A 27,079-nucleotide genomic window follows, 5' to 3' on the forward strand; every position below is an offset into this window, starting at 1 on the left:
TTGCGGAGAGGCTGCGCCGGGGCGCGCATGCGTGTTAGGCTCCTTCCCGGCTAGTCTCTGGACCGAAGACCGGAAGTGCTTCTGCACCTTACAGCTTGGAAGCAAGAGTTGGCATTCTAAGTTGTGGAAGACCTGCGCGAGACAGTAAAAAAGGCAGCCTGAAATATGAGGCATTTACAACCGGTCAGTTATTTACCTCACTGTCTGAAAAGCTACTTATTCCAGTTCTGTAAAGGGTTTACAACGATAATTAAGTTTCAAATGTTTAAACTTGGTGGAACAGCACAAGGGAAAAAAATTACCTGATGTAAGCATTCCATTACTCCCCAATGCTTACTCCAGTTTTTCATTACTGTAAAAAATGTGTAAGGTGCTTAAAGAAAATAAACTGGGAGTTCCCCTCGTGGCTTAGTGGATACGACTCTTGACTAGGAACCATGAGCTTGCGGGTTGGATCCCTGGCCTCACTCAGTGGGTTAAGGATTTGGCATTGTGGTCACCTGTGGCGTAGGTCGCAGATGTGGCTCGGATCCCAAGTTTCTGTGGCTGTAGTATAGGCCAGCAGCTGTTCCTAGCCTAGGAACCTCTGTGTGCCCAGGGTGCGGCCCTGAAATGACAAAAGACAATAAATAAATAAATAAATAGAAAACAAACTATTTTGGTAAATAGTAAATATATTGTCATTTGGATAATAACTCACATTTAAGAGATCTCACACACGTGTTAATAGACTGATCAAAAAAGACCTTTAAATTTGGTATGATACACTTTATCAGATGATAAGACTGTTGTATTCAACAAGGATATGTAGCAGAGAACTACTTCAAAAACTTTCTAAAGGGAAAGCTCTTTTCTTTACATTAATGGGTATATTAAGTTTGTCTACCTTCAAGCTGTGTAAAAACCCTGTTCAGAGAAAAATCAACTTTTCCCTTCGTTTCTGGAAATACTTCTTTAAATGTTATAATGCTTGAGTACTTGGTTCCAGAGTCCAGTCTTCCATTTATACTTGTTTTTGCCATTACATTTTCAAAAGTTCCTATAGTTTGCTGATATTGTGGGGTTTGGGGGTAGTGGTGGTGGTATCTACACTTTATTGTTAATATCAGGTATTATATCGACTTTTTAAGACAGTATTTCTAGGGCAGTTTAAAATTTACAGCAAAATTAAGTGGAAGATATGGAGAGTTCCCATATACTCCTGCCACCTAAACATGCATAGCTTCCCCAATTATCATCGTCATTCACCAGAATGCTACGTTTCTAAAAATTTTATTGGAGTAGAGTTGTCCTACAATGTTGTGTTAGTTTCAGGTGTACAGCAAAGTGGATCATTTATACATTACCTATATTCATTCTTTTTCAGATTCTTTTCCCATATAGGCTATCACAGAGTATTGGGTAGATTTCCCTGTACTATATGGTCAGTCCATGTTACTTACTGATTTTGTGTGTAGTAGTGTATATATGCCACTCCCAACTTCCCAATTTATCCCTCCCCCCACATTTCCCCTTTAGGTAGGTAACCGTAATTTTGGCTTAGAAATCTTTGAGTCTGGGAGTTCCCGTTGTGGCGCAGTGGTTAACGAATCCGACTAGGAACCATGAGGTTGCGGGTTCCATCCCTGCCCTTGCTCGGTGGGTTATGGATCCGGCGTTGCCGTGAGCTGTGGTGTAGGTTGCAGACGCTTCTTGGATCCCGTGTTGCTGTGGCCCTGGGGTAGGCCCTCGGCTACAGCTCCGATTCAACCCCTAGCCTGGGAACCTCCATATGCCGCGGGAGCGGCCCAAGAAATGGCAAAAAAAGACAAAAAAAAAAAAGAAATCTTTGAGTCTGTTTGTTTTGTGAATAAGTTCTTTTGTATCATTTTTATTAGGTTCCACATATTAGTGATATCATGTATTTCTCTTTCTCTGTCTGACTTAGTATGATAATCTCCAGGTCCATTCATGATGCTGCAAATGACATTATTTCATAATAAAATAATATTCTATTGTGTATATATGTACCATATCTTCTTTTTCTATCCCCCTTTTGATGGATGTTTAGGTTGCTTCCATGTCTTGGCTGTTATAAATTGTGCTGCAATAAACATGGGGTGCATGTATCTTTTTGAAATATGATTTTCTCCAGGTATATGTCCAGGAGTGGTATTGCTGAATCCTATCAAATGGTCGTTCTATATTTAGTTTTTTAAGGAACCTACCTATACAGTTCTCCATAGTAGTTGCAAAGGTTACATTCTCGCCAACAATGTAGGAGGGTTCCCTTTTCTCCACATCCTCTCCAGCATTTATTGCTTGTAGAGTTTTCTTTTTTCTTTTTAGGGCCAAACCTGTGGCATATGGAAGTTCCCAGGCAAGGGGTTGAATTGGAGCTGCAGCTGCCGACTTAAACCATAGCCACAGCAATGGCAATGCCAGATCTGAGCCTCTGTTGTTTCAGCTTGCAGCAATGCCGGATCTTAACCCCCTGAGCATGGCCAGGGATTGAACCCACATCCTCATGGACACTAGTTGGGTTCTTAACCCACTGAGCCACAACAGGAACTCCACTTGTAGACTTTTTGATGATGTGAAGAGTTTTTATCATAAATTTATGGTGAATTTTATGAAAAGCTTTTTTTTCATCTATTTAGGTGATCATATTCTTTTCATTTTCATTTAGTTTAAAATATTTTATAATTTCTCATGAAATTTCTTTGACTCCTATGCTATTTATGAGTACATTTTTTTTTTCTTTTTTAGGGCCACACCTGCAGCATATGGAGGTTCCCAGGGGTCCAATCAGAGCTGTACCCGCTGGCCTACACCACGCCACAGCAACGCCAGATCTGAGCTGTGTCTTCGACCTATACCACAGCTCACAGGAACACCAGATCTTTAACCCACTGAGCAAAGCCATGGATCCAACCTGTGTCCTTATGAATACCAGTCAGATTCATTTCCACTGTACCACAACAGGAACTCCTATGAGTACATTTTCTAATCTCCATGTATTTTGGGAATTTCCATTTATATATTTTTTTATTGATTTCACTTTGATCTGAGAGCAGGCATTGTAGGATTTCTATTCTTTTACATTTGTTAGGATGTGTCTTATTGCTCAGGGTCTATCTGGTTGAATGTTCCATGTGAGCTTGAGAAGAATGTTTATTCTGCTGTTGTTGGATCAAGTAGTCTAGAGTCCTCAATTCTCTCCACTTGATTGATGTATTGTTAAGTTCAGCTTTATCCTTACTGATTTTTTACCTCCTTGGTATTTTCATTTCTTTTATTTTTTATTTTTTTCCTTTTTGCCATTTCTTGGGCCGCTCCCGAGAGCATATGGAGGTTCCCAGGCTAGGGGTCCAGTAGGAGCTGTAGATGCCGGCCTGCACCAGAGCCACAGCAACTTGGGATCCAAGCCACGTCTGCGACCTACACCACAGCTCATGGAAATGCTGGATCCTTAACCCACTGAGCAAGGCCAGGGATTGAACCCACAACCTCATGGTTCCTAGTCAGATTCGTTAACCACTGCGCCACAACGGGAACTCCAGGTATTTTCATTTCTGAGGGAGTGGTGTTTGAAGTCTCCACCTGTAATAGTAGATTCATCTATTTCTCCTAACTATTCTATCAGTTTTTGTCTCATATGGTTTATACTCTATTGTTGGATACATACACATTAAAGAGTGTTAATTTCTTCTTGGAGTATTGATCACTTTATCATTATCTAATTCTCTTCTTTATCTGATATCTTGCCTTGCTGTAATTCTGCTCTGTTGGAAATTTATATAACCTTTACTGCTTTTTTTTTGACTAGTGTTATCATGATATATTTTTCTCCATCCAGTTAGTTTTAATCTATCTGAGGGTTTATATTTAAAGTGAGTTACTTGTAGATAAGTTTAGATCGTTATGTTTCTACTCTGATAATCACTTGTTTTTTCATTGGTGCAGTTATACCATGAGGTTCAAAATAACTATTGATATATTTACCATATTTGTGGCTGTTTTCTTTTTGCTTTTGTTCTTTGTTCCTGCTTTTGTCTTCCACTCTTCTGCTGCCTTTTTGGTCTTAATTGAGCCTTTTATTTGACTTTGTTTTTTTCGCTTTTCTTAGCATACTAATTATACTTTTTTTTTTTTTTACTTGTTTTAGTGGTTTTCCTACAGTTTGTAATATATATAGATAAATAACATTAAGTCCACTATCAAGCCTATAGTATTTTGCTATATACTGAATATTTTTTATTTAATTAATTAATTTAGTTTTTTGTCTTTTTGCCTTTTCTAGGGCCGCTTCCATGGCATATGGAGGTTCCTAGGCTAGGGGTCCAATTGGAGCTGCAGCTGCCAGCTTATGCCACAGCCATAGCCACAGCAGCACGGGATCCGAGCCGCAGCAACACGGGATCTGAGCCGCGTCTGCAACCTACACCACAGCTCACGGCAACACTGGATCCTTAACCCACTGAGCAAGGCCAGGGACCGAACCCGCAACCTCATGGCTTCTAGTTGGATTCGTTAACCACTGTGCCATGAGGGGAGCTCCTATACTGAATATTTGCCTCCCTTCGAATTCATATGTTGGAAATCTTATCTCTAATTTGATAGTATTTGAAGGTGGCACTTTTATCTGATAATTATGCCATGAAAGTGAAAACCTCATGAATGGGACTAATTTCCTTATAAAAGAGAACCCAGAGAGCTCTCTTCCTTCGTCTTCTATGTGAGGACACAGTGAGAAGACAGACAGCTGTGAAACAAGTTATTGCCAGGCACCAAATCTTCTAAAGGATTTCTTTTCTTTTTTGAGATGAATATAATCTTCATTATAAAATAGATAATGACCATATGAAAAAAGAAAATTACTGACTTCTTTTGCTTATGATTAAAGGTATTAAAAAATCTAAATAATTTAGTTATCAACTGTTAGTAGTTTGAAATATTAATATATTGTCATTTGGGAGGTTGATTGACAAATGAAAGTGATTCAACATGGTAATATAAATTCAATACTTTAATACACTAAAGGAGAAAAAAATCACATAATTATCTCAGTGGATTTTGAAAGGCATTTAATAAAGCTTACTCCCTATTTGTAATGAGCAACTTAAAGCACAAATTACACTTAGTGGAGAAAGATGCGTTCCATTTTAGATCAAAGACAAGGATCTCCATTATCACTCACTAGTGTTAGCACAATATAGAACTTCCTATCCAAGACTATAAAGAAGAAATAAGACGTGAATTAGAGGGGATGAATGATTGTCATTATTTGCACATAATGTGATTGTTATATAGGCAAAGCAACAGATTCAAGTGTAGAATTAAGCAATGTTGCCAGATAGAAAACCAGCTTACTAATATCAATAGAATTTCTCAACACCAGAAAAAAAAATCAGATTAGAAAATGTAATATAAAAAAGAATAGTATTCATGGCGACAACCAAAATTATGAAATATTTAGATATTAACAAAAAATAAGACCTCTAAAGAAGATTACTAAAAATTTTAAAAGCTATGAAAGAAAGCCAGATGAAATGTTCAGAGTAATTTCTCTATATTTAGTGGGATGATCATATACTATTCTGTTTATTCTCTCCAAATTAAATTATAAAGTCAAGATAATTCCAGGAAAATTCCAGAAGTACAATTAGGAGTTCAATAGATGTAAAACTGGCACAGAAAAATAAAGGAAACTCAAGTTTGCAAAACAGGAAAGAGAGGGAACATACCCTATCAGATATGGATGCATTGCTAGCCCTATTGTGGCAGAAAAAGAGTCAAATAGAGGAGTGTAACATAGTAGAGATCTTTAGTGATAGACCAGGTGTGTAAAGGAATTTAAGAAATGATAAAAATTAACTGCTAATAAAATTGATGCCATGTCCACTTCTATTCTTTTTTTTTTTTTTTTGTCTTTTTGCTATTTCTTTGGGCTGCTCCCACGGCATATGGAGGTTCCCAGGCTAGGGGTCGAATTGGAGCTGTAGCCCCTGGCCTACGCCAGAGCCACAGCAACGAGGGATCCGAGCTGCGTCTGCAACCTACACCACAGCTCACAGCAATGCTGGATCGTTAACCCACTGAGCAAGGGCAGGGACCAAACCCGAGACCTCATGGTTCCTAGTCGGATTCCTTAACCACTGCGCCACGACGGGAACGCCCACTTCTATTCTTAAAGATGGTTGCAACATTCTCCCCTCCCACATGTGCTTTTTTCCCATTGAGAGGTTGCTCGTATGTTTTCTCCCCTTGATGCAATGCAAGTAATAGTAAGTGATTTCTAAAGCTAGTAATGGTGAGTGATTTCTGAAGCTAGGTGATATAAAGTGGTACAACTTCTGCCTTTTTTTTTTTCTTAGAACTCAGCCATCACAGGAAGCCCAAACAGCCTGTGACAATCAAAGCCCAACTGGGAAGGAACTATGATCCCCAGCCCTCTGCCCTGGCAGAACTCCCATTTGAGAAGTAACCATATTAACTTGCCAGCCTTAAGTGAGCCACCTTGAAAACACATCCTTCATCCCTAGGTGAGTTGTCTCAGATGCCATTCCATGGCAAAGATCCTTGCTGATCCCTACCTACAGTGCAGGCATGTGAGTAGAATAAATGATTGTTTTAGTTTTAAGCCACTCCTTTTTGGACTGTATTGTTATACAGTGTTTCTGGGGTATTTTAGAAGTTGTTTTTTTAGATTCTCTTTCTGATACTTCATTCTTAGTGTAAAGAAATGCATCTTATTTCTGTATGTCATTCTTGTTTCCTGCTACCTTGCTGAATTTGTTTTTCAGTTCTAGCAGTTTTTGTGGGAGTCTTTAGGATTTTTTTTAATGTAATTTTTAAAAAGTGTAGTTGATTGGAGTTCCCATCGTGGCTCAGTGGTTAACGAACCCTATTAGTATCCATGAGGACATGGGTTCGATCCTTGGCCATGCTCAGTGGGTTGAGGGTCTGGCATTGATGTGAGATGTGGTGTAGGTTGCAGATGTGGCTTAGATCCCACGTTCCTGTGGCTGTGGTGTAGGCCAGCAGCTATAGCTCTGTCTCGACCCCTAGCCTGGGAACTGCCATATGCTGTGGATGTAGCCCTAAAAAGCAAAAAAAAAAGTGTAGTTGATTTACAGTGTTGTGCCAATTTCTGCTGTACAGCAGAGTGATCCAGTGATATATATATATCCTTTCTATATTATTACTTTCCTTTCTATATTATCTGCCATCATGGACTATCCCAAGAGATTAGATATACTTCCCTGTGCTGTACAGTAGCACCTCATTGCTTATCCATTCTAAGTGTAATAGTTTGCATTTACTAACCCCTAACTCCCAGTCCATCCCACTTTGTCCCTCCTCCCTCTTGGCAACCATAATTCTGTTCTCTATGTCTTTGAGTCTGTTTCTGTCCTGTAGATAGGTTCATTTGTGCCGTATTTTAGATTCCACATATGAGTGATATCATATGGTATTTATCTTTCTCTTTCTGACTTCATTTAGTAGGAGAATCCTTAGTTGCATCCATTTTGTTGCAAATGACATTATTATTTTTTTTAATGGCTGAGTGGTATTCCATTGTATACATATACCATGTCTCTCTCTCTCTTTTTTTTTTTTTTGTCTTTTGTCCTTTTAGAGCTACACCTGCAGAATATGGAGGTTCCCAGGCTAGGGGTCCAATCAGAGCTGTAGCCGCTGGCCTACGCCAGAGACACAGCAATGTGGGATCCAAGCCGCGTCTGTGACTTAACACCACAGCTCACAGCAACACCGGATCCTTAACCCGCTGAGCAAGGCTAGGGATTGAACCTGCAACCTCACGGTTCCCAGTCGATTCGTTAGCCACTGAGCCACGATGGGAACTCCCTACCATGTCTTTTTAATTCATTTATCTGTCAGTGGACATTTAGGTTACTTCCATGTCTTGGCAGTTGTGAATAGTGTTGTTACGAATATAGGGGTGCATGTATCTTTTTGAATTGTAGTTTTGTTCGGATATATACACAGGAGTGGGATTTCTGGATTATATGGTAGTTCTATATTTAGTTTTCTGAGTGACCTCCATGCTGTTTTCCATAGTGGTTGTACCAATTTACATTCCCACCTATTGGAAACTTTTTTTTCCTCACACTCTGTCCAGAATTTATTATTTGTAGACTTATTAATGATGGCCATCCTGACCTGGGAGGTGGTACCTCATTGTAGTTTTGGTTTGCATTTCTCTAATAATTAGTGATGTTGAGCATTTTTTCATTTACCTACTGGCCATCATATGTCTTCTTTGGAAAAATGTCTATTTAGGTCATCTACTCATTTTTAAATTGGGCTGTTTGTTTTTTTATTGAGTTATATGAGTTGTTTGTATATTTTGGAGATTAAGCCCTTCTCGGCTGCATCGTTTGCAACTATTTTCTCCCATTGTGTAGGTTTTCTCTCTCTCTCTCTCTCTCTTTTTTTTTTTTTTTTTAGCTATTTCTTGGGCCATTCCCACGGCATATGGAGGTTCCCAGGCTAGGGGTCCAATCGGAGCTGTAGCCACTGGCCTACGCCAGAGCCACAGCAACGAGGGATCCGAGCCGCGTCTGCAACCTACACCACAGCTCACGGCAATGCCGGATTGTTAACCCACTGAGCAAGGGCAGGGACCGAACCCGAAACCTCATGGTTCCTAGTCGGATTCGTTAACCACAGCGCCATGACGGGAACTCCTCTCATTTTTTTAAAGCATGGTTTCCTTTGCTGTGCAAAAGCTTGTATGTACTTTTGTTTTTCCTTTTCCTTTTTAAGGCTGTGCCCATTTCATGTGGAAGTTCTTGGGCTAGGTGTCAAATTGGAGATGCAGTTGCCAGCCTACACCACAACCACAGCAACACCAGGTCCCCAGGCTGCATCTTTAACCTACATTGCAGCTTGTGGCAACACTGGACCCTTAACTCTCTGAGTGAGGCCAGGGATCGAACCCATATCCTCATGGATATTAGTCATATTCTTAACTTGGTGAGCCACAATGAGAACTACAAAAGCTTGTAAGTTTGATAATGTTCCATTTTTTTAGCTCAATGAATTTTATTACATTTATAGTTGTACAACAATCATCATAACTCAATTTTATAGCATTTCCATCACAAACCCCCAGCCCATCCCCCCACCCCCCAACTTGTCTCCTTTGGAAACCGTAAATCTGTCAGTATCTGTTCTGGAAAGAAGTTCATTGTGTCCTTTTATTATTTTATTATTTATTTATTTATTCATTGCCTTTTCTAGGGCTGCTCTCGTGGCATATGGAGGTTCCCAGGCTACGGGTCTAATTGGAGCTGTAGCTGCCGGCCCATGCCAGAACAATAGCAACTCGGGATCCAAGCCGCGTCTGCAACCTACACCACAGCTCACGGCAACGACGGATCCTTAACCCACTGTGTGAGGCCAGGGATCAAACCCGCAATCTCATGGTTCCTAGTCGGATTCATTAACCACTGCACCACGATGGGACCTCCCATTGTGTCCTTTTTTTAGATTCCACATGTAAGTGATAGTGTTTGATGTTGGTGTCTCAATGTCTGACTAAATTCCCTTAGCATGATAATTTCTAGGTCCATCCATGTTGCTGCAAATGCAATCATTTCTTTCTTTTTAATAGCTGAGTAATATCCCATTGTGTATATGTACCACATCTCCTTTATCCACTCCTCTGTTGATGGGCATTTAGGTTGTTTCCATGTCTTGGCTATTGTATATAGTGCTTCAGTGAACATTGGAATACCTATATCTTTTCAAGTCATGGTTTTCCTCTGAATAGATGAGCAGGAGTGGGATTACTGGATCAAAGGGCAATTCTATTTTTAGTTTTCTGAGAAATCTCCATACTGTTTCCCATAGTGGTTGCACCAATTTACATTCCTACCAAGAGTGTAATAGGGTCCCTTTTTTCCACACACCCTCTCCACCATTTATTGTTTGTAGCCTTTTTGGTGACAGCCATTCTGGTGGTACCTCAGTGGTTTTGATTTGCACTTCTCTAATAATTCATGATATTGAACATCTTTTCAGGTGTCTTTTGGCCATCCATATGTCTTCTTTGGGAATTGTCCATTTAGATCTTCTGCCCATTTTTTTTTTTTTTTTTATGGGGTTGTCTGTTTTTTTGGTATTGAGCTGCTGGAGGTGTTTATAAATTTTGGAGATTAATCCCTTGTCAGGTGCTTCATTTGCAAATATTTTCTCCCATTCTGTGGGTTGTCTTTTCATTTTGTTTAGGGTTTCCTTTGCTGTGCAGAAACTTTTAAATTTAATTAGGTCCCATTTGTTTATTTTTGTTTTTATTGTCATTAGTCTAGAAGGTGGATCTGAGAAGATATTGCTATGGTTTATGTGTTTGACCTATGTTTTCCTCTAAGAGTTTTATAGTATCCAGTCTTATATTTAGGTCTTTAATCCATTTTGAGTTTATTTCATCATTAACCCATTGATTTTTTTAGTTGTATGTTGTTTAGTCTCCATGTAATTGTGTTTTTCTAATTATTTTTCTGTGGTTAATTTCTGGTTTCATCTTGCTGTGGTCAGAAAAGATGTTTGAAATAATTTCTATACTCTTAAATCTGTGGTGGGTTGTTTTGTGCCCTGGTATGTGGTGAATCCTAGAGAATGTTCTATGTGCACATATAAAGAATATATACTATAGGTTTTTTGGATGTAATGTCCTGAAAATGTCAATTAAGTCTCAGTGTTCTGTCACATCATTTAGGATCTCTGTTGCCTTATTGACATTCTCTCTAGAAGATCTGTCCATTGATGTGATTGGGTGTTAAAGTCTCCTTCTACTATGGTTTTTCTGTGAATTTCTCCATTTATGTCTGATAGTATTTGTTTTATGTGTTTGGGTGCTTTTATATTAGCTGCATATATGTTGGTGAGTTTAAAATCCTTTTCTTGTATTGGTCCTTTTATCATTATCCAGTGTCTTTTATCTTTCTTTATGGTCTTTGTTTTTAAGTTTGTCTGGTGTAAGTATTGGGACCCCCCCGCCCCCCCACACACACACTTTCTTGTCACTTCCATTTGCATTAAGTATCTCTTTCCAGCTCCTCAATTTTTTTATTTTTAAAAATTTATTATTATTTTTAATGGCTGTACCCATGGCATGTGGACATTCTCAGACCAGGGATTGAATTCAAGCTGCAGCTGTGACCTGTGCTACAGCTGTAGTAACACTGGATCCTTTAACGCACTCTGCTGGGCCAGAGATCAAACCCATACCTCTGCAGTGACCAAAGCCACTGAAGTCAGACTCTTAACCCTCTGTACCACAGCAAGAACTCCCTATCTCACTTTAAATCTTGTGTTTTTTGTAGGCAGCTTATTGTAGTCTCTTGTTTTTTTATGCAGTCTGTTATTCCATGTCATTTAGCCCATTGACATTCAAGGTAAATAGTGATAAATATTGCCATTTTAAACATTGTTTTCTAGTTAATTCTCTTTGTTTTTCCTTTTATGGTTTGATGATTTCATTTTACTTTATGCTGTGTTCTTTTTTTTTTTTTTTTTTTTCTCTTTTCTAGGGCCGCACCCACGGCATATGGAGGTTCCCAGGCTAGGGGTCTAATTGGAGCTGTCGCCACTGGCCTCTACCACTGCCACAACCACAGCAACGCTAGATCCCAGCCACGTCTGCGACCTACACCACAGCTCACAGCAATGCCAGATCCTTAACCCACTGAGCAAGGCCAGGGATGGAACCCACAACCTCATCATTCCTAGTCGGATTTGTTCACCACTGAGCCACGACGGGAACTCTATGTGGTCTCTTCTTTTTGGTTTTTATGAATCTAGAGTATATTTTTGATTTGTCCTTACCTTAGTTTTCAAGTATGTTAACTACTGCCAGTATCTATGTCATGTAGACTGATAGCATGTAGACTTCCTATGTCTATGTGATGTAAACTGATTCTAAAAAAAAAGATAAACATTTTCATACTTTCCTCCCCCACATTTTATGATTTTGATGTCATTTTTTACATCTTATTTATCCTTTTGCTGTTAATTGTAGTTATCATTGCTTTTACTGAAAAAGATTAAAATTTTAATCTGTATACTGGCTTACTTATGGGATTTGTTTTCCATTTGTGATTTTCTTTTCTGTAGATTTTTTTTTATTTAGAGGAAACTTTTCATTATTTATTTTCATTATTTCTTTATTTTCATTATTTCCTTTAAGATAGGTTTAGTATTGCTATCTATATTCTTTTAGTTTTTCTTGCCTGAGAAATTCTTTATCTCTATTTTAAATGAAAATCTTGCTGGATAGAACCCTCTAGGTTGCATATCTTTCCCTTTTAAGACTTTGAATATATTTTGCCACACCCTTCTGGCTTGCATAGTTTCTGTAGAGAAATTAGCTGATACCCTATGGGGTTTCTCTTGTAATTAATTCTTTGTTTTTCTCTATCTTTAGAATCCTCTTTTTATCTTTAAGTTTTGCCATTTTGATTATGTCTTGGTGTAGGTCTGTTTGGGTTTTTCTTGTTTGGGACCCTCTGTGCTTACTACACCTGGATATCCATGTCTCCTTTAGATTTGGAAATTTTTCAGCCATAATTTCTTCCTATATATTTTTGATTCATTTTGACTGACCTTTGCTCAATATTCTATATTGTCACTGAAGGAATGGTCTTTTTAATTTCTTTTTCCCACTTTTGACAGCCCCACGGTATATGGAGCTCCTCGACTAGGGATCAGGATTGAGCCACAGTCTCGACCAAAACCACAGCTTCAGCAACACTGGATCTTTAACCCACTCTACTGGGCTGGAGATTGAACCCATGTCCCAGCACTCCCAAGATGCTGCTGATCCCATTGTGCCACAGTGAGAGCTTCTGTCATCAAAGGAATGGTCTTGTTGTAGGTCCTCTTTCTGTTCAACTACATTCCTGTACTACTATTACACTATCCTAACTATAATAGCTTAATAGTTTTATATACATCTTGATATAATAGTATATCCATTCCCCTTTTATTGTAAGAGTGTCTGCAATTCTTGGCCATTTGCATTTCAATATAAATATTATCTTGTTGTTCTCCAAAAGACACCTGAGATTTTGACTAGACTTGCATTGTATTGAATCCATATAGCAATTTTGGGAGAACTGTAGCAATATCAAGTCTTCCAGTTTTTGTACATGTTATTTCTTTTAATTTATAGGTCTACGGTAATGTCCCAGTAATGTTTCATAATTTTTAGTGTGTATGTATTTTGTAGACCTCCCACAGAAGTCCTTTTTTTTTTCCTGGGTAATTGATTTATCTTTTAATTTTTGTGCTTTCTTGTCTTTACAGTATTTGTCGAGTATGTCACCTTTATAAAAATTTATTTAATTTCATTGTTTGAGATACAGTTGCTGTACCATATAAGTTTCAGATGTACAGTATAGTGAATCATAATTTTAAAGGTTATACTACATTTAGAGTTATCCAATAGTCACTATATTTCCTGTTATACAATATTTCTCTGCAACTTTAAAAAAATTTATTGTAATTTACAATGTGCTGGTTTCAGGTACACAGCAAAGTGATTCAGTTATACATATATATAAAATATATTTTACATTCTTGTCCACTATAGGTAATTAAAAGAAATTGGGTATATTCCCTGTGCTTTACAGTGGGTCCTTGTTGGTTATGTTTCATATATAGTAGTGTGTATATTTTAATCCTAAACTCCTAATTAATCCCCACTCTTCCTTTCCTCTTCGGTAACCATTAATTTTCTATGTCTATGAGTCGATTTATGTTTTGTAAATAAGTTAATTTGTATTTTTTTTTTAAGAATGCCACATTTAAATGATGTCATGTAGTAGTTGTCTTTGGCTTACTTCATATGATAATTTCTAGGTCCATCTATGTTGCTGCAAAATGGCATTACTTCATTCTTTTTATGGCTGATTGTGTATAAATATCACATCTCCTTTTATCCATTCATCTGTCAATAGGTACTTAGATTGTTTCCTTATTTTTGCTATTGTTAACTAGTGGTGCTATGAACATGAGCATACCATCTTTTCAAATCAAATTTTTCTCCAGATATATGCCCAAGTGTGGGATTGTAGGATTATATGGTAGCTCTAAATTTTTTTTTCTTTTTTTTCAAGAAACCTCTGTTCCATTCTCCCTAGTGGTTTCACCAGTTTACATTCTCACCAACAGTATAGAGGTGTTCCTTTTTATACCCTCTCTAGCAATTTTTATTCATAGACTTTTTGATGGTGGCCAGTCTGACCAGTGTGAGGTGGTACTTCTTTGTAGTTTTGCCTCTCTGTAGTAAATAGCAATGTTGAACATCTATTCATGTGCCTATTGGCCATGTCTTCAGAGAAATATTTAGGTCTTCTGCCTATTTTTTGATTGGGTTGTTTGTTATTTAGCTGTAGAGCTCTTTGTATATTTTGGTTGAAATTAAGCCCTTGCTGGTCAGAGCATTTGTGAATATTTTTCCCATTCTATAGGTTTTTTTGTTTTGATGGTTTCCTTCACTGTACAAAAGCTGTTAAGTTTAATTAGGTCCCATTTGTTTATTTTCTTTAGGAAACATCTAAAAAAATTGTTATAATTTGTGTCAAAGATTGTTCTGCGTATGTTTTCCTTTAAGAGTTTAATTACACATAAAAGCCATATACTTAGGTCTTTAATCCATTTTGAGTTTATTTTTGTATATGGTGTTAGAGAATATTGATTTCATTCTTTTACATGAATGTCTTTTCCCAGCACCACTTATTGATCCCAGCATCATCTAATTGCTACCTATATATTAAAAACCATTGAGTATATACTTACACCTATACCTCACTTATTGGGAGATTTTCTTTTCACCATTCTATGTTCTTGTCTCCTTTGTTAAAACTGATCACAAGTGTATGGATTTATTTCTGAGCTCTCTTTTCTATTCCACCGATCTAAGCATGTTTTTTGGTGCTGGTACCATACTATTTTGATTATTGTTGCTTTGTAGTATAGTTTGAAGTTAGGGACCATGATTCTTCTAGCTGTGTTCTTTTATTCTCAAGATTATTTTGGCCATTCAGTTGTTGTATTTCCATCAAATTTAAAAATTATTTGTTCTATTTCTGTGAAAAATGCCCTTGGTATTTTTTTTTTTCCTTTTTGCTATTTCTTGGGCCGCTCCCATGGCATATGGAGGTTCCCAGGCTAGGGGTCAAATCAGAGCTGTAGCCACCGGCCTACGCCAGAGCCACAGCAACACGGGATCCGAGCCATGTCTGCAACCTACACCACAGCTCATGGCAACGCCGGATCGTTAACCCACTGAGCAAGGGCAGGGACCAAACCTGCAACCTCATGGCTCCTAGTCGGATTCGTTAACCACTGCGTCACGATGGGAACTCCGCCCTTGGTAATTTTATAGAGATTGAATGGAATCTGTAGGTTACCTTGTGTTGTATGGCCATTACAACTATGTTGATTCTTTCAATCCATAAACACATTATCCCTTTCCATCTGTTTGGGTCATCCTCTATTTTATCAATGTCTTACAGTTTTCTGAGTTCTCATCTTTTAGTTTTCTTAGGTGGGTTTACTCCTAGATTCTTTTTCATGAGATTGTAAATGGGGTTATAGGTAGATTCTCAACTCAAAATCATCTTTAAGTTTTCTTTGATTAACTTTGCTATAAAATAATTATTTTCAGACAGAGGTTTTGATTCTTTCTTGCATTTGCTGTTGATTTCTGCTCTTATTTCCTTATCTACCTCTACTTCCTGTAGGTTTATTTTGCTGTGTCTTTTTACCTCTTTATTGGCATTCTTAGGTAAATATTCTTCATCATTTTAAGTACATGCATTAAAGTATACAGGCATACTCCAGAAATATTGTGGATTCAGTTGCAGACCAATAAAGTAAGTAGTAGAGATTTTTTTGTTTTTAGTAAATACAAATGTTATCTTCATCTTATACTATAGCCTATTAAGCAATAACATGAAATCTAAAGAAACAAGTACATACCTTAAGTAAAAAATATTACAAAAAAATACCATTATATGACAACATAGGGTTGCCATAATGCTTCAGTTTGTAAAAAATAGAGTTGTCTGTAAAGCACAATGAGGTATGCCTGTATAAAATTCTAAATTAGTGCTTCATTTACATGTTACCACGTTGCATTTTATATGGAGATTCATTTAAACATTTCTGAGTGCTTATTATGTTCATTCTTGTGTACTGTGATGTAAGAAAGCAGATCCAAAAGAAACTGACATTTAAGGGGTACTATAATTTTAAAATATTTATATTGTCATTTAGTTAGAAATATCTTCTAATTTACAACATGATCTGACTTTTCTAGAAGTTCATTTTCTGAATTCAAGCATTTGGAATTTCTTTTGGCTACGACGGTATCAGTTTTTATAAATATTACGTTTTTAAAAAACTTTACCTAATAGTTGAGAAACAGTTCATGTAATTGTATTAGATGTAGGTTTTAAAATTCTACTCTTTTTGTACTTATTGCTTACTACATTATTACTATTATTTTGGGCCTAAACTTGTTTGTAATTGTCAATTGCTTTATATATTTAGAGGCTGTTTCAGAGTTATGTTCCTGGTGAACTGTTCTACCATTATTAAAACTGTTTCCCAATACTCCTTTTTTTCCATTGTAAATTTTATCTGATTAATAATCCCCCCTCTTTTTTTTTTAATGGCCACATCCACAGCATATGGAAGTTCCCAGGCCAGGGACTGAATTCAAGCCATAGCTGTGACCTATGCTGCAGCTGCAGCAATGCTGGATCCTTTAACCCACTCTGTTGGACTGGAATCGAACTTGTACCCCCACAGCAACTCAAGCCACCACAGTTGAATTCTTAACCCACTGTGCAATACTGGGAACTCCTAACAGTTTCTCTCTTGATTGGCATTTTCTTTTATTTTTTTTCCGTTAATTTACTTTCAACTATTACATCATGTTCAAGTTGTAAGCACAACATAAGATTCTTTTTTTTTTTTTTGTCTTTTTGCCTTTTCTTGGGCCGCTCCCACCGCACATGTAGGTTCCCAGACAAGGGGTCGAATTGGAGCTGTAGCCACCAGCCACAGCCACAGCCACAGCAGCACGGGATCCAAGCTGCATCTGCGACCTACACCACAGCTCACAGCAACACTGGATCCTTACCCCCTGAGCAAGGCCAGGGATCAAACCCACAACCTCATGATTCCTGGTTGGATTCGTTAATCACTGAGCCACAACGGGATCTCCAACATAAGGTTCTTAAACTGGCAAGTTTATGGTACTTATATTACCATAATTACTAATATTTGGATTTCTATTTTATGATTTCTCGTTGTTCTTTGCCTTCAACAGGATTAATTTTATTTACTACAGATTTTTTCTTTCCTAGTTATTTGCTCTTAATTTAACCTCATCCTATGACTAAGACAGATATACAAATCTGGAGTTCCTGATATGGCACAGCAGGTTAAGGATCCAGTGTTGTCTCTGTGGTGGCACAGGTTTGAACTCCAGCCTGGTGCAGTGGGTTAAGGATCCAGCATTGCAGCACCACTGGTGAAGGTTGCAGCCATGGGTAGGATTTGATTTCTGGTGTGGGAATTTCTATATGACACGGATTGTGGCAGAAAAAGGTAAAACCAATACACAAATCCTTGTCAGCAAGTTTAAACAGGAGACCAAATGTAACTGTGAAACAAAACAGGGAAATGCTGCTCAACACAAGTGGTTCCAATTGGCATTCGCAGGCTTCATGAACCATCCTAAACCTTTAAAGGTAAACCTTTAAAGCTAAACCTTTAAAGCTAAACCTTTAAAGGTAGGGTGGAGGGGTTTGAGGATAAAGTTATTAGGAGGTAAGGCACTTACAGTCAACAGACATTCCTTCTTCATTTTTGGAAGGTTATTGACTCTTTCCTGTTTACTCACTAGGAATTGAAGGGGGGGTTGTTTTGTTTGTTTTTTTTTTAAAGCAAAATCTTCTCCAGTTCTCCCCAAACTCAGGATAAATAACAGGAATGGTCAGTTGTTCAGCCTTTTGCCTCTGAAAGTATTTATTTGCATGTCATTGGAGAGTTTAAAGTGCATGAGAGTATAAACATTTTTCTGGGGTTGAAGATTATCCTTATTTTCATAATTTGTTCAAGCACTAGAAGATTAAGTATCAAGTGCTGTAATCTAGACCAGGGGACCTCAGTTGTATTCTTATCCCAACATGCTAAGTTATTTGACACATTTTCATCTGGAATAGCAAGTCTCAGAAAGAGATTAGGAGAAACCCTTCAGGCAGGGAGCTTCTTTTTTTGTATTGAAATTTTTTAGTCTTCATAAAGTCATTTATCCCTAAGTTTTCTCTTCTAATATAACGTGAAGTTTTTCTGACAGCACTTCCAATATTAGCAAACTACTATTTTAGTTTTCAGAATCAGGTTTAAAAAGTTTACCAATTTACTCAAAACCATTATTACTCATTTATATAAAACAAATTTATATAAATGACTCTGATGACTTGTCCACAAACCAACAGCAAGTCAGTGAAGTTCAATATGGGAAAATTAAGCCTCAGGTGTGTAAAACTCAAGGTTCAAGGAGTAAGTAGATATATATTTATTACAATTATATGACTTCTTGACAATATGCACTTGCCATCCAGAAATGCATTCATCATTGCTGTTTGTTCACTAATATGAAGATGCCATTTTACACAGCAAATGTTTTTATATACTTTGATTCTGCCATATGTAAACATTTTATGGATATGTTTGTGAAGCAGAATTGTATACCAAATATATATTGGTGTTATATATAAGAACATTACCAGCTTAACATCACAAACTGTTCTCATGTCTGCTCACTGATGCTAAGGGTCTGTTACATGCAAAACTCAATTATTTTTATAGACACATCACACTTGATTATGATTTTCCACATTGCATTGGTTACCCTTTGCGCTGAAAACAAACTGAGAAGTTTAGAAATCAAATGTAGTATTCTTAAAAAAAAATATTAGCCAGTAGGAACTAAAAGTTATTTTTTACATTATGTATACAAATTATTTTAATAATGGTTGAAAAGAGAAATGACTTGGATGCCATATTAGTACTAAATAATTCAGTAACTTCATTAAAAATTGCTTCTATATTAAACAACAGTGGCTTCATTCTGCCAAATACAAAATTTTTTATTTTTAATGTCTCCTTCCAAGACACTAAGCCATAAAAGTATTATTTCAGGGGGAAAAATCCACAACACTTTAAAGTTTCCTTTACTTAGATCTCCATTTCTAATTACATTTTTCCATCTACATTCTAAATGGGTCCATATGATTTCAAGAGCATGTTAACTCAAGGTCTTGGAAGCAAAACATTTAAGGAATTCTAAAAACACAAGGAAGATCCACAACACATGTATGTAATCAGAAAGCAGCAAAGAATGGATGGTGTCTAATCTTTAAAAATTATTTTGGATTTCTGACCCTTTTATAATTTTGTTACTTTGATACTTGGTTACTTAATACACAATACTTACAAACTGACCTCTCTGGGTCCAGAAGTACTTAAAAGTATTCAAAGGCCAGGACATAAAAACCTGATAAGCTGTTATTAAATTTTAGAGATATGACATATAGAAACCTGTAACATGGCTTTTCAAATATGAATTTAAGAGTCAAAAAATTCTTATAACAGTAAGATTTGGTTTTGAAGTAAAAAGAACAGGTAATAAAATTAACTATCAAAGTGATAGGAAAGCAGTGAAACTTTTTAAATCCAAGAAATAAAAGACAATTCAAAATAAAAAAGCAAAATATAATTGGGAGAAATGATTATTTAGGATTCTAGAATTGAATGAGAGAATAAAACAAGGTATCAAGAAAGACTAAGATCATTTCCATTTATAGTTTATACACTATAATGTAATAAACTGAAACATGTTGAAGTTCACCAATATATTTACAGGATAGGTAATTTTTATCATATACTTCCTTAATACTCATCCTGTGACTTAGGACATGACAGTAAATTAGAGATTCCAAAGCAAAGATCGTACCATTCATTTTTGTTGTGGATTTTGACCTGCTTGACAGACTGAATCAAATGTTCATGATTCAATTATTAATTTTGTTTCTTTGTCTTGAAAGCTCCAAGTCACTTATTTTAACAGAAGTGCTTTTTCTCTTAATGCTAACTCTTAACAATATGCTAAGGGCACTCCTAGAGATTCAGAAGGTGAAAGAGCCACTACCACCTAGGGGTACTAATCACTGCCATAGACATTTAGGTTTTTGTTTTTTGTTTTTTTGTTTTCCCTAAGCAGTTTGTTAACATTCTAAAAATTCCAAGTGCCATTATTATATGAAACAGTTACCCTGAAATCAGCAAGGAAAAAAAAAAACTTAGGAAGACATCTGGCTGTATCATAAACCCAGAGTTGTTTGGTTAGGAAATAGTATATGGAAGTATATTAATTTTAGTTCATTTTAAATTAGAGATGTGGGAGTATAATAACTAAAGTTTTTGTTTTGGTTAAAGACTTGGTCTTGATCTGAATTAAACTTTATTACTTTTTATCAAAAGCAAAGATTTATGTGCTTACTGGGAGTTATTTTAAAAGTATACTTTAAGTCAAATCTTGACAAAAAGCAAAAGTTTAATTTTAAACCTACTTTTTTTCTTTCCTGATTAAAAAGTCTGTCTCTTCTGAAATTGACTAAGATTAGTTTGGTAAATGAGAGTTATAAAACATATTATAGTAAGAGTATAATAAAACATTAGAATCAAACTTTATCTCTACATCCATGTCATTTGAAAAGTCATCAGTGGCTAACTTTAATCAATGCCATTCAATTTTAATATTGATATATCAATACAATTAGATATGCTTCTCATTAAGGTTTATATAACAAATATCAAAAAATCAAAATTCCACTTCAAACTAAAAACTTCTAAAGCCTAGCCACAAAAGAACATTTAATTTAGAAATGAAGTTTTTTGTTGTAAAATTCTAAAGGGTGAGAAATACGAAGTTATATTTTTCTATCACTTCTAAATCTATGATATGTAAAATTAATACCAAGGCTTTGCGGTGGACTGCTAAATACCAACTATTAAAAACAAAACAGAAAATCCTAATGCGAGTATCTATAAACTTATTACTACAAATTTATGAAAATAGAGAGATACTTATCTATTTGGGGTCAGCTGATTACCGTATTCAAATGTCTACTGTCTTTAATTCTTCCAAATTAATGAGGATGTGCTGATTTGGATAAAACATTTTTATTATAGGAGTTCCCTTTTGGTGCAGTGGGTTAATGACCTGGCATTGTCACTGCAGCAGCTCAGTGGGTTAAGGATCTGGCATTGTCACTGTGGTGTGGTTCGATCCCTGGCCTGAGAACTTCCACATACCATGAGCATGGACAAAAAAAAAAAAAAAAACTTCTATTGTACTAATAACTGACCCCCCCCCCTGCCAAATTCACTTTAAACAAAAAGATTTTTAGCTAGGAAACATAAATATACTAAAAAACTGAGCCCCCAAAAATCTAAGAAATCTTTATTAATCTTCATTAACGTCTAATTTTTACATTTTTAAAATTGAGATTTTTGCAATAGCCTCATTTTTTGGTGTGCTGTTTGTAGTTGTTTCAAAACTTAAGAATTCTTCATGTTGCTAAAGAATTAAAACATCACAGACTTTCTTTAGTTATATTATTTAGTGATCTTTGTTTTTAAAAGCACAGTATAATTGGCCATCAGGAGTTGATTTCTGAAACCAAGTAATTTATACTTTTCCATAGGGTCAAATGTGTTAATTTATATTTATTAATCATCCTAGATAGTTCCTACATACTTAGTTCTTTTTTGCTTACTACAAGAAAACATCCTATTTTGCTATGTATTTTTAAAATTAACTTCTAAAATAGTGGCCTTTTGTTTTGAAAAAAAATCTTTTTTCCTAGCACTGCAGATTTGATGCAGATTAAAATGAAACTAAACCCATACCTTCTACCAAAAACTGTAGTATGGAGAACATTTCCCCCTTTTATTAATGTATTCAGTAAATAACTATAAGGGCTTTTGAAAATATCATTTAAGTTGAATAAATGGTTAAGAAAAGCATACACATTATTATTGGATGTATTTAACTTATCAAATAAAATATAACTGCAGAAACTGGAATGCTATAATTCTGACAAAAACACAGAACTGCATAAACTGACTTGAGGAACTGAAAATGTCAGGATATACTAAACAATTCAGATGCAAAAAGAGTTGTTCCCATATTTATTCCCAATTAGTTTTGTAGGTACAGCTTCTAACATAGCGGGTGGGTAGAGATTTTCTTAACCCAAGAAAAAAACTATGAACTCCCTGTGTACTGTTAATATTCCCTTTTATAACTTTGACGCTTTTACTGAACCTATATTCAACATACAAATGAAAAGTAACCATTACATGCCTTTTAAAAATGTATTTCATCATTACTAATGGATATAATTGTTTCATTAAAGACTAAAAGACATTTAAAAATATATTGGGTGCATATGATTTTTTAATGCAAAAACAGGACATCTCCCTCAAAAAGGATGAATAAAAATCCCTGCAAAATGCACTGCTCCATACTTTCTTTTCAGTGCAGACTACATTGTAGAAACAAAATCTCTCTTAGAGAACTAGTTGTGAGAAGTAATGACTATCCCTAAAGATATTAAACTCTCAATTTTTACTACTTAAGAAAAGTCAATATTAATTCTTCTTAATATAAAGATGTAGCTTGGGGAAAAACTGAGGTGTCAAAATTTTAACCTAAGTCAATCTAGTTGATTGCCATTAACAACACAGTGCCCATACGTTGTCTTTGCTTCTTTTTCTTGTAGTTTGAAAAGTCAGCTCAGTCTGTTCCCATATTTATATAGTTTCAACTTCTGGACAGAACTGAACAGCTTGAACAAGTCTGGTAATGAAGCACATATTAAGTCCTTAAAATATCTTAATTTCATAGTCCCTTGTCCCACGTAATTTATATATGAAGCACCAAAACTGGAGCCAAGGTCTGAATGGGGAATGTAATAGCGGGAACTATAATTTAATCACATCATATTACACTACGTAACATTCTGTATTTTGCCTGTTGATATGTAAGTTTATGATAGTTAAGTTTATTACAAGCATTATTTCCTAAGACTTACAGTATTAAGTGCTTCTTTTCAAGTATTACCACTTATCTCATAGTGTTTATCTATATGTTAACATTAAGTAAATCACTGATAAATATATATAATGCAATACATATTGTGCCATGTCTCCCTAACTTGCATTAACATATTAACAAAATCAATTAAGAAAACCAAAACAACTCTTAAAACTGAAACAAGGCTGTCAACATCACAGATCCATGTCTGGGTAGATCAACAGTATTTCCCTCTCTTAACATGAAGGTATTTTCATCAAAAATTCTGCATCATCTTTAGACTAGCTTTACTTTACAGCAGCTGGTCTTCAGGACAAGTAGATCAGAAGTTTCAAGTGCAAGAGACAGTGAATTACTCTGAGAAACATCAATCCACATAACTTACAAAGAAGCAAACTGCTGGTGTCACCTTAAAATAAAATTGTGCATTTTCCCTTTCAGTGTTGTGATTTAGTTCATATATATGATGACAGCAAAGTTTTAGAGTTCTCATGACACACCAATGAGATTGACTAATTTGTCAAGGAACCTCTTATTTAAAATTATAACAATATAATAACTATAAAAAGGTTAGTGCTTCAGTGGCTTTAAACCACATCAATTTCAATACTTGTTTTTCAAAATAATGATGCAGTTAAATCTATTCTTCTGCAACAATAGTGCAATACAGTATCCTTTCCTGAATAAAGGAGCTCTGAGGTTTATCCAAGTAGAAGCTTAAATAAGGTAGACTGTTGCCAACTACTTATCAATCTTGCATGTTTGATATAAAATATATTAGGAAAGCTTAAACTGACTTGTAAATCTATATTCAGCTAAAGCTTCACATAAGCAGCAATGGAAATGAACAGAAGTGCTCTCAACATAAAACACTTTTCAAACTACTCCAAAAAATAAATGACAAAAAGTGGTTAAGAACAACTAAACATCTGTTTTGTGTACCAGATGTAAAAGAAGAATGGACCCTGTGGTTACTTGCACTGTTTCAATTACATGAAGTTAATTAAGATTTAGTCCACTTCCATCTCTCCAGAAGATTTAGTATGCTGTGAGCTGTCTTTTGTTGTATCTGGTTTAGTTTCAGTCCCACTCTGTCCATCCATTGGACCGTTGTGTTCACTATTAGCTTTTGCTTTGTCTTCAGCAACCTCTACTTTCGGTTTGGGCTTGTAAATGATGGGGTTACAGAAATTATCCAGTTCCTAATTGGATGAAGAAAACTGATTATACTAAAAACATTAGATAACAAGTTACCACTAACTTTCTAAAGTCCATTTTAACTTTCTATATTTCCATATAATTCTATATTGTTGAATTTTTGTTAGCTCAGCTAGATAATCAATTATTTCTTTAAATACCTTAATGAAGGAGTTGCACATTCTGGGCTAGTCATGTCAGTGGTGCAAAGAAGCTATTCAATCTTTAACAATACGTTTTGTACTTACTGTTCCTGAAATTTGTTCTTCATAATTTAAATACAGTTTACTTTGGAAGAAATAATTTTTAATCCATTCCTTTAAATTATGCCTAAAACTCTGTTATGAGAATTATGTCAAATAATACCTATTACATAAATTAAAATTTCTCAACATTTACATGAAAACAATCAATAATTGGAATTATATAAATGTATGCACTAACTTTATTTACTTTTTGAAAACAGCTGAGTAGCTTTTTCTGTTGAAGGAAAAATAAGCCATGAAAGTAAATATGCACCTTAATAATTTAAAAGAAATATATTTTCTATATCCTTTACTTTTTCTACATAGAAATAAGAACTATTTCAATAATGCTACTGAAACACTTTACATTCTTTCAAGATCAGTGCCACAGATATTGGTTTAGGGATGAAAAGATAGGAAGTTAACATCCTAGGTTAATATTTTAGCGGCAAACTGTTCTTAACACATTTTGCATCTCATCTAATTAAGAGTAAATTATTACAGATTCTTTGTAAAACTTTTTCAAAAAGAAAATACTCTTAATTGCTTTATCTGATTAAAAATATACCCATTTGGCACAGGAAAAGATGCTCAACATCACTAATCATCAGAGAAATGGAAATCACAATCACTATGAGGTATCATTTCACATCTGTCAGAATGGCTATTTTCAAAAAGAACAAAATTAAAGATTATGGTTGATTTACAATGTTGTATTAGTTTCAGGTTTAAAGTTAATCAATTATACATATATACCTATCTCTTCTTTTTTCCTATGTAGGTTATTACAGAACATTGAGGAGACCTCCCTGTGCTATACAGTAGGTCCTTGTTAGTTATCTATTTTATATATAGTAGTGAAGAACATAAATTATGGTGAGGATATGGAGAAAAGGGACCCATAGGTGCACTGTTGGTGGAAATGTAAGCTGGTGCAGCCATCATAGAAAATAGTATGGAAGTTCTTCAAAAAACTACCATATGATCCATAAATCCCACTCCTGGGTAAATATCCAGAAAATAATGAAAATACTAATTCAAAAAGATAATGCACTCCAATGTTCATAGCAGCACTATTTACAACAGCCAAGATATGGAAAGAAGCAAAGTGTTCATGAACAGATAAAGGGATAAAGAAGATGTGGTACATATACACATGGAATACTACTCAGCCATGAAAATTTACCATTTTCAACAATATGGATATTCCTGGAGGGTATTATGCTTACAGAGAAAGAGAAACACTGTATGTTATTATTTATATGTGGAAGCTAAAAAATAAAACAAATGAGTCAATAAACAAAGAAGAAACAGACTCATAGACACAGTTAACAAACTAAGTAGTTAATAGTGCAGAGAGGAAGAAGGGAGAGGCAAGATGGGGTAGAGGATTATGAAACCAACTATTATGTATAAAATAACTAAGCTACCAGGATATATTTTATAGCAAAAGAATATAGCTAATATGTTATAATAACTTTAAATGGAGCATAATCTATAAAAATATTGAATCACCATTATAATCTTATAAATTAACTATACTTCAATTAAAAAAAAGAACCCAAACCAAAAACCTGTTTTTGTTTTAAAATGAATCAAGTACCTACAAATATACTGAGCTAGATTAAAAAATCATCTCCTATATATTAACATTACTAATATTTTGGTGAACATCCTTCCAGATGTATATACCTGCACACAGGTTATCCAATCCTATAAATCTATGAACATATTAATTTATACAGTGAGATCATTTTATTTAGGTTCTGCAATCTTTCTTTTTTCACTCAACAATATGTTGTATAAACCTTTATATTGAAATAGATTTATCTGTATCTTAAATACTATTTAATTGTTGCAATGTGTTGTATATGTATAAATTTATCTAGTTTCTTATTGATAGGTATTTAGGTCATTTCCATTTTGCTGTCATAAGCAAGGCTATCTATTTGCATATTCTTCCACAGTCAAATAAAGATGAATTCCTAGAATTGTGATTTCTGTGTTAAAGGGTATACTCTAACTTTCTATACATCTTCTGATATGATATCTTTCATTTACCCAGAAAAATGGCTAACAAATTTAACCAAGTTGCTCAGGGAGAGCATCCATTTCTTCACACTTGGCAATTACGGCAAAGAGATACACATAAACATACAACCACATCAGATGGGTAAGAAAAAAGATTTGCATTTCTTAGATTAGTGATGAAGATGAATACCTTCTCATGTGTTTATTGGACATGTATTTCTTCTTTTGTCATTTTTCCAATGTCTTTACTCATTTTTCTACTTAGATGCTGATCTTTTAATAAAGTTTGTTCCCGTGTTTTCCATGGTGTTTTCTACATAAACTTTGACATTTTCAGTAGATAGATGTTTTAAACTGGAAAGTTTATCTCACAAATAAGATTTTACCATGGAATTTTACACATTCAAACTATGTC

At 35.3% G+C, this 27,079-nt stretch overlaps 1 protein-coding gene and 1 long non-coding RNA gene across 4 annotated transcripts in view; one reads left to right on the forward strand and one right to left on the reverse strand.

The window, feature by feature from the left end:
• The first annotated feature begins 42 nt into the window (after positions 1-42).
• LOC125137603 (uncharacterized) lies at positions 43-26,976 on the forward strand. Of its 3 annotated transcripts, XR_007137447.1 has the most exons (4): positions 43-183; positions 6,357-6,524; positions 25,415-25,454; positions 26,699-26,976. It is a non-coding gene; the product is annotated as an uncharacterized LOC125137603 (long non-coding RNA). The 3 variants fall into 3 exon arrangements; XR_007137449.1 differs by lacking the exons at positions 25,415-25,454; positions 26,699-26,976 and adding an exon at positions 22,878-22,929; XR_007137448.1 differs by lacking the exons at positions 25,415-25,454; positions 26,699-26,976 and adding an exon at positions 12,682-13,015.
• Positions 22,271-27,079, reverse strand: part of HSPA4L (heat shock protein family A (Hsp70) member 4 like) — a 53,460-nt gene continuing 48,651 nt past the window's right edge. The window contains exon 19 of the mRNA XM_047798451.1: positions 22,271-24,393. Coding sequence (XP_047654407.1) covers positions 24,202-24,393 — 192 coding nt within the window. The 3' untranslated portion in view covers positions 22,271-24,201. The remainder of the gene's footprint in view (positions 24,394-27,079) is intronic.

This window comes from Phacochoerus africanus, chromosome 10, assembly GCF_016906955.1.
Source record: "Phacochoerus africanus isolate WHEZ1 chromosome 10, ROS_Pafr_v1, whole genome shotgun sequence".
NCBI lineage: Eukaryota > Metazoa > Chordata > Mammalia > Artiodactyla > Suidae > Phacochoerus > Phacochoerus africanus.